Raw genomic sequence first — 9397 nt, 5'->3', positions numbered from 1 at the left:
ATCTCCTAGGCCAATAAATTTATATTGACTCAGACTACATAGCTAACGCATTTGGTTTAGATAATAATGGCTAAGATAATGAAAAAGAACTATTAGGTACTCCTTACAAAGCCAAGTCGAGTGTGAGTGTGTTAGATCACCACGATCGTTTTCTTTATCTGATGATCTCTTGGTGGTTTAGACCATTCAGAGGCAAATACTCTTCTCTTAGAGCTTTAGACCTTTGGTTGACACATTGTATCCAGAAAAATAGGAAAATAAACCTACCTCAAATTATCTTTGTTGAACTCGTTGAAATCATAAACCTTGTTCCTAATAAGAAACTTGTTGAAACTCTAGTTTACGGCTATCTTATGAGTAACTTGTTTATCAAAGCCAAGCTTAAGGTACGGCTTAATGCAGACATCCCTCTTAAAAACGAAACCAACTTGACATCTTTAAAGAAATCGAGATGGAAAAAGGAAAATGACCAATGGGTTCGATCCGTTGAGAAAACACTGGGAGCTAGCTCTTCACAAGCTCCTCCGGCACCGGCAGTTGATGATGATCCAGAACTTCAAGAACTATTTCAAGTTATCGACGATCACGTACCCAAGGACGAGCCGACAAAGTAAGAGGATCAAATGCCTCCATGCTTTCGATCGTTTTTTGAGTCATTTGATCTGATTTTTGCATCCATAGAGTCCAATTTAACCACTATGGGGGCTCAACAATTGGAAATTCTGCGAAAGATGCACGTGAACAACGAAACAACGAACGAACGAATCAATGCGCTCACACATGAGATGGCCGCTATTCGAGCTCATTTTCCTCCTCCCGATCCACCTATGGATGATTAGACCTTGCCTTGCTTAGTTTTCTTGGATTGAACTTAGAACTTAATTGTTAAAACATTTTGATTATATTTTGGATTTGTGTTTTGGAATTTGGATGTTTGAATTGTTTGTTTGGATGTTTATTTTGGTTTGAATGATTATTAGTTATTTGAGCTTCAATTTAGTTTTCAAATATTACATTTTGCATCATTTAGAATATATGACCAATCACCATTACACATCATTTATGAATATTGATTATGGACTAATGGCTAATATTTCTCTTAATTGTGATCTCAGCATCTTACGCTTTATCTAAATATCAATTGGCTAATTTTTTTAAAAAAAACTTGTTTATAAAACGTTCTAGAGTCTTTTTGATTTAATAAAAAGGGAGAGAATAGAGTAAGGGGGAGTAATTTTTCAAAATTGATTTCAAAAATGATTTTTCAAAGAAAATCTTAAAATTACTAAAATGTTTTGTTATATCAAAAAGGGTGAGATTATTGAAAGCATTTTGATGTTTCGATATAACAAATTAAGTGTTAATGAATTTTAAGATTTTATATTATTCGAATATCAAAATATTACTCCAAGTTTTTGAAATGTCAATTTCAATCCTTACTTAAGTGTAAAATTGTGTTTCAATCTTAAAATATTTTTGAAACAATTTTTACAAAGTATTTCGAGCCTTAATCGAGCCAAAAATAGGTTTTAAATAGGGAGGTACTGATACCCCTCATAGGGTGTACCGATACCCCTATGATAATTTTGGCTCCGAGAAAAACATAATGTCAAATGGGTACTGATACCCCTCATGGGGTACCGATACTCCTATGTCAATTTTGGCTCTGAGAAAAACATAATGCCCAATGGGTACCGATACCCCTTTAGAGGTACCAATACCCCTAGTCATTTAACGGTCGAAATATTTGAATTTTGCACTGTATATACCGATACCAATTGAAGGAGTATCGATACCCCACGCTCCGAGCAGCCTTTTTCAAGAGGGTTTTCACACTACAACGGCTCTAACATCACCCAAATGATTCCCAACGGCTAGAATCATTCCAAGGTGTATATAAACAAGTTCTGAAGCCATAGATCAACAAGAATTGAGAGATAATCAAAGAGAAAGCCTTAAACATCAAGTTTGAGCAATTCAAACCAATTTTTATTCAATATTCATTTTTGCTTTCAAGAACACTACTTTTACTCAATTGTACTATTCTTGAGTATTCTTTCTTTGTTCTAGAATTGTGCAAACATCTTACCTTGTAAGGTTTTTCTGTAAGTTTGTGAAATGTGTATTCTTCTCTTTGAGAGAGAGTGTTCTCAAGAATTTGGGGTATAATTCTTGAGGGAGTTGTAAGGTTACTCTTTGTCCTCAAAAGAAAGAACAAATTAGTGAATTTATTGGAAAATCCTTAGTGTGGATAACTAAGGTAGTGGACGTAGACTTTGGTTGAAAAAGTTGAACCACTCTAAATTGATGTGCAAATATTTTCAATTTTTTGCAAAAGCTTCCACCAAAATTTTTATTGCCAATTCACCCCCTTTTGACTGATTCGTCAATTGATTAACTCAACACCTATAGTATCGCTAATGTTATATCAGTACCGATACCCATACCTAGAATTTCTAGTTTTCAACCCGATTTTCACCCAAATGGAGCTAAAGTTCGATATATAAACACCATACAATACTATTAAACTCTTCTTTAACTATTCATACTAGCATTCTTTCATTTAGCCTCTTAAAACATCTAACATCTTCCAAGAACAATCAATTCTAAGAATAACACCACTTTTCCTAATGAGTTATTAATCCAATCCAATGCTTCTAATCACTTATTTACCTCTTTGGCAAGTCAAATCTACCAGTAAACATCCATAAACACTCATATTTTAACATATCACTCAAAAATCCATTTTCTTCAATCTCTAATATCTCATCCATAACTTAGTTTTAATCCCATTAAATCCTTCCTTAAGCTTCTACCATACTCAAAGCTTCAATAACCAACAAAAAACGAAAGAATAAACTAGCCATTTGAAATATTCCCTTTGAGCTATGGGGAGAATTTTTCCACGGCAATAAGAAGAAAAAGATATAGATATAGATTATCTCTCATTTTCCCCCTTTCTCTATTTTAAATACCTTATTAACTAATAATTTTAAATTTATTTTCTTGTAAAGGACCAAAATGCCCTCTTAATAATCCATTGTCACAATTTAGTCTAAACCATTAATCCTAATCATTCTCATCTTTATCATTTAATCGAATAAATCCTCCTAGTTTTTAAATTCTTTCAATAAGGTCCTTAATTCAATATTTGGGACATTACAATATCATTATCTAAAATAACAAAAATTGTATAATACCTAAGAATTTAGAAATATATCATTGTCTAAAATAAAAAAAATTGTATAATACCTATGAATTTAGAAATAATGATATTCTTATTATTTTAATTAAAGGTGTTACTAACTATAATAATTTATTATCTGACAATAGTTTTTTTGGTGAATTAAATATAAAAATAAAACTTTAGGAAAATAAGGGTTCTTTTTGTTTTAGAAAATATAGATTATTTTCAATATCATTTTCATAGAAAACAGAAAACGTTAAAAAATGTGTTTGGTTGTAAAATTAAAAAAAATGATATCTAGAAGATGAAAAGAAAAATAAGTGAAAATATGATAACATGAAAAATATGTTTTCACTTATTTCAATAAATTGTTTTGGAAATTCAAAAAGTAAGGAAACATTATATCTAGATTTTTAACTTACACATGTTTAAATCATTCTAACAATAATTCTTTTGATTTAATGGTATCTGAAACCCTCAAACTTTTGTAAAATAGTCAATATGGTCCATAAACTTTTTTTACACTCAATGTAATCCTTAAATTAATTTATTTTAATAATTTAATTTTTTTAGAATTTTTTATATTTAATTTATTGAATATCTTAATAATTTTTTATATTTTTAATTTAAATAAATTTTAATTTTTTAAAAATTAATAAGTCCTCAAACTTTCTAAAATAATCAATTAAGTTCATCTATCACATTATCATCCATCGAGTATTGTCACAACAGTATCGTAAACTGTAAAGTTTTTGAACTTTCATGTAAACGTCGTGACAGTCAACGTTTGATTTTGTTGTTCAAAGGATTTGATTAATTTTTTTTTCTAAGTTTAACGATCACAGTTGGTGCAAAAAAAAAAGTTTAACGACTATGCTTATTATTTTTCCCAAAAATTTGAAGGTCTCAGTTACTACTAAACATAATTTTTATGTTAACCTCACCTTTGTGCGCTATTACTTATAACAATGTTTTTGTGTATTTTGAAAATTAAATTAATGTATAATATACATTAACATTATATTCTTATTTTAAACTAAAATAAATTTTGTGTTATGAAATTTCTTATCAACTTTATTGTTTTATATTTATATAACTCATATGTTAAATTTGTGTAATAATTTTTAGTAATTATAATCTAATTTAATTATTTAATAACCATTATTTTTATTTCTATTTTAGGTTTGAATTTAAGTTTTCTTTTATAGTAAGCAAACATTTTTTTTTATTTTTTTTATTTTCAAAAAATTGAAAACAAAAATTATTTTTCTAAAAATGAAAACAAAAAATATTTTATAGAACCAAACGTGTTCTAAAATTTTCTTAGAAATGATTTTCCCCCTCAAATCAAAGTTAAATATGAAAAAACATTAATTTATTAAAGTTGAGTATGGAAAGTTTTAGACATGCCTTCTCAAACTTTATTGTTTTATACTTGTATAACTCATATGTTAAATTTATGTAATAATATTTAATAATTATAATCTAATTTAATTATTTAATATCTATTTTTTATTTTTATTTTAAAAAATTAGGTATCAAATATATTTTTAGTATTTTAATTTTGAATTTAAGTTTTCTTTTATATTAGCCAAGCATTTTTTATTTTTTAAATTGAAAACAAAAATTATTTTTAAAAAAAAATAAAAAAATATTTTGTAGAACCAAATGAAATTTAATATTTTCTTAGAAATGATTTTTTTTCCTGAAATCAAAGTTAAATATGAAAAATCATTAATTTATTAAGGGTGAGTATGGAACGTTTTAGACATGTCTTCGCCATGTGGAGCTACAGAATCTCATCTAGATATTTATTTTTCTAACGAAATAATTACTTTGCATGATTGAGATGGTAGAGCCCAAGAATTATCTTACTATTTAGGGTGAAATATAACTTTAATAATATGATATTAAAATAAAATAAAAATTAAATTTTAGGATTAATTTTAAAAAAATTAAAAATTTAGATATTAAAATAAATTAAAATTAATAATTTAAATACTAAACACATAATTTACCCTACTATTTACTAGGGGTCTGGTTGTCGTGTGAAAATCATCCTCGTCCTTGGAAAGAAGCCATTACCAATCACTGATCACCAAGACATTACAAAGAAGGAAGCTTCTTTCTGAAAATAAAGTCTTTAGTGCTGTCTTGAATCAGTTCTAAACTACATATTCAATTAATATTAAAGTTAATTATATCACGTCTTGTATTATAATTATAATTTTAAATTGATTTTTAAAAACCTCCCTAAGACTTTGAAAACAATAAAACTAGTCCCTATACCCATGGTTGCCCGTCGTCATCATTTTTTGTCGATTGGACTTCCACCGCATACCAGTTACCCGACAAACAATCGACATAACAACACCCAAAGTCCCCTAAAATCACGACAAAATATACCCCATCTACCCGACGAAACGACAACAAACTCGATAAAACAACGACCGTTGCATCTCCACATCATCATCCGACTATTGAGATGGCAAGAAATGTGTCAGAGGAGGTGGCCGTGGTCGGAAACGAAGGTAGAATTAGGGTTAGGATTTGGAGATTTTAGAGATTTTAAGTTTTTTTATTGTAATTTTAGAAAATATTTTTTATAAATACAATAATATATATATATATATATATAAATTATTTCAAAATTAACTGAGCATGACACATATCTATAAACGAAATTTTTTAATGACCGTTACATTATGGGCTCCTAAAGTAATAATATTTGTAAGATTAGACACCAATATCATTCAAAAAATAAAAAAATAGTTTAGACATATATTCGTGAAAATTCTATATTTTGGGCACTTCCTATATAATTAAGCCTTTCTATGTTCAGTCATTTCTAGCTCAGACCCTGGTAGATCATGAAGCTTCTCTTTTTACTGTAAAGTTGCGATTTTGTCTTTATCATCACACCAGTGATTCCCACCCATATAGTCAAGAATAATTTCGGGTGAGTTGAGTTATTTATTGTTACGGGTGACCTTCAGTGATTTTGAAAGGTTCTGGATTTGGATCTGCATATTTTTGCAGCACTGCTGTGAATCTCACCTCATTGAATCACCATGTCAGCTTATGGCCATCAGATGGAACGAGAGTTCTCAGCTCAGAGTCTCTTGAGCAGGGAAGATACTGGTAATCTCATTTTTTCCTCATTTTACTTCATATATTCGAATACCCCTTCTGATATTCAAATATTCGATTACCTTTTTTTCTGAGAGGCTTTTAAGTATTGATTTGGGTCATTCCCGGCAGGAACGGAGATGGGAAGCCGATATGTGGTGGAATCGGGATTCTATATGACATCTTTTGCTGCCACAATCTTCATTGCCGGTCTTCTAACCACTGGTGTTCTATTGGTAACTTTGGTCGTCACATTAGCAGTAATGCTGCAATCTTGTGAAAGCAGGAGCAAGGGGGTAGTGCAGATTCATAAAGGCAGTGATTTTGACCATTATTGCAAGGCTTTTTCTTCACATGGCGAGCTCAACATCTTGAAACAATCCGATATTCCTCCGGTCTGCCGGAGTCTCGCCTTTGGATACATCGAACACGGAGAATACGAACGAGACTTAAATTTAACGATCTCGATGATCGAAAGCTTTTTCGAGACTATTTCACCGTCGAATAGTCATCCGGATGTTGTGTTAGTGGACATAGATGACATCCTTGATTCAGATCCTGCATTCTCCTGTCAATTAATACGTCAGCATCAGTAAGTCCCGTTGTTCTTCGCTATGTTACTTCGAATCTTCATTTTTTGGGGTTAATAAAACTCGAGTGCGGATCAGGTTCAACCTGCGATATGGCTCTAACAAACCAAGTGGTTCCATTGAAGATGCAAACAATCTGAAGCAGCGGCTAACTGTGGAATTGTGTATGAAACTTCAGTTCAGAGGATGGTCTTTGATCCTTTTATCGAGGAAGCCCGAGAGACTCCGAAATGTTACGATTGAACACCTTAATACCATAGGATTTATAAGTTGGTCTTCTTTGATTATGAGGTATGGTTGGTACTTGTCTTTTTCTTTTGATTATGAGAATAACAGTGTTAGCTTCTTGATACCAACTAGATTGTGGATGTTGGAGTTAAATGCATCATACGTCCTCAAACAATGACTTTCATTCTAAATTAATCCCTAACGTTTAAACATTCTATTTTCATCTTTAAACTACAATTTCGTTTCAACATCATTCCCAAACTTTGACTCGTATTCTAAATTAGTTTCTAAACTTTTAAGCATTCAAATAACCTTCCCAAAATCATTCAAAAGTGTGGGGATGAAATTGAAATATTTAAAAGTTTAGAGAGAAATATAGAATGAGGGTTATAGTTTGGGAATGAATTTGGAATGTTTTAAAGTTTAGATATCAATTTAGAACGAGAGTTATAGTTTGGGAATAAAATTAGAATGTTTAAAAGTTGAAGTATTAGTTTAAAATGAGAATCATAGCTTGATGACATATAATACAATTAATTCTTTGTATATTGGGATCTGTACGGTACAACTAGATTTTTCACTGTTCACTGTTCTTAAGGTTGTGTTGCATGATCCAAGTCAGATTCAGTATTCAAGAGAAGTGTTCAATTTTCCGGGAAAATATTGCAGGTCAGATAGCGAAATAGGAATGAAAAGCTGGGAATACTTTTGCAGAAGAAGAAGAGCAATTTCAATGAAACAAGGTAATGAGATAGTGAGTGTGATTAGCAGCCGAATGGACGCATTAACGGGCTCATCTTTGGGAAAACGTGTTTTTAAGCTTCCAAAACCTTGAGAATCTATGGCATTGAATCTATATTTTCAAATAATAATAATAATTTTTTTCCACAGAAAACACTAAGTTTGTACCAAAACCCGTGTATGTAATATATGTATATAAACACGTGTGTAATATATATATATATATATATATATATATATATATATATATATATATATATATATATATATTTCATTATCTAATGTTTAAATTTATCTATATGTTTTTAGTTGCATTTATTTTCTTAATTTTAAAATTTCATTTACTATTATGATATATAAGATAAATAATATCAAATTCAAATCAACTTAAAAATCTATTAAATAAGGTGTTATTGATATAACATTAAAATGATAATAACTTAATTGGTATTTTTATTAAAAAAGTAACTGTGCAACTCTTTTGAATTCATTGATTTTAGTTGTTAAAGAGAGTATTGTTTTCTTTGTAGTCTTGAGTTTGAGTAACTACGTGTGCAGGGCGAGTTTGCATTGTCAATAGTTAAGAGAAATTATGAATAATATTACCTTATAATCAATCTATATTACTGAAAAAAAATATGATCCTTTTAAAAAGATTAAGGTTAAATTTAATGAAAAAATAAATAATAAAGTTAGAATTTCATATATGTGAATATTTATAATTATGAAAAATGTAAAATCCTCGTGTCGGAATCATCTTTCGGGTGGGTCCAGAATTGAACTTCGACTTAAATATAACATGCTAGAGCCGCCACCGATCATTTTAAAAAATATTTAGGTTGATCGGACACCATCTTACATGATATGCGTTTTATCATAAATATGTCAGATTCGGGAGTCGGTTAAAATCAAGGAAGGATTAACACTCTTGAACTGCACTTTCGGTACCATTTTAATTTGTCGGTTATCTTAATTGCGAAAATTAAAATTTAAAGACTCAATTCGAATTACTTACCTTTGATTGGTCAAAATTATCCCTAAACAGTAAAAAAATGTTAGATTATAAAATATATGAAATATTAAATTTTAGAAAAAATAAATCAAAGAATGAAATATTAAATTTTTTATAAAAAATGTTATAAAAAATGTTAAAAGAAAAAAATAAAATAAAATGGAGAAAATATTAAATTTTAGAAGAAAAAAATATAAAAAAATGTTAAAAGAGAAAATAAAAAAGAAGTGTTAAATTTTAAAGAAAATACAAAAAAAATGATCAAATTGAAATGAATTAAAATTCATGGATCAAATTAATTCTAGGAATGAGCTGCAAGAGAAAAATAGAAGGTTAGGGGACTAAATTGCAAAATACAAGAAGTATAATCAAGGATCAAATCAAAATAATTCAAAATTCAAATGCCAATTTATAACCGGTGACCAAAATGCATTACATATCAAAATATAAGGGACTGCGGAAATAATTTAACTATTAGCTAATTACAACCTAGTCTCTTGGTTATAAATA

The 9397-nt window shown here is 29.2% G+C and overlaps 1 protein-coding gene across 2 annotated transcripts; it reads left to right on the top strand.

Moving 5' to 3' along the window:
* The first annotated feature begins 6155 nt into the window (after positions 1 to 6155).
* LOC120187383 (uncharacterized protein At2g39920-like) lies at positions 6156 to 7993 on the top strand. 2 transcript variants are annotated; one of them, XM_039191113.1, is made up of 4 exons: positions 6156 to 6328; positions 6449 to 6908; positions 6985 to 7197; positions 7804 to 7993. In XM_039191113.1, exons 1-4 carry the CDS (start codon positions 6259 to 6261, stop codon positions 7967 to 7969), a joined length of 909 nt encoding a protein of 302 aa, XP_039047044.1. In that variant the 5' UTR covers positions 6156 to 6258; the 3' UTR covers positions 7970 to 7993. The 2 variants fall into 2 exon arrangements, with proteins under 2 accessions (XP_039047044.1, XP_039047045.1); XM_039191114.1 differs by having other exon boundaries at positions 6985 to 7199; positions 7801 to 7951.
* Positions 7994 to 9397: the final 1404 nt, after the last annotated feature.

The sequence above is a fragment of the Hibiscus syriacus genome, unplaced genomic scaffold, assembly GCF_006381635.1.
Source record: "Hibiscus syriacus cultivar Baekdansim isolate YM2019G1 unplaced genomic scaffold, ASM638163v2 tig00113725_pilon, whole genome shotgun sequence".
NCBI lineage: Eukaryota > Viridiplantae > Streptophyta > Magnoliopsida > Malvales > Malvaceae > Hibiscus > Hibiscus syriacus.
Note: the sequence above shows the minus strand (reverse complement) of the source record. Positions and strands in the feature narration are given on the sequence as shown.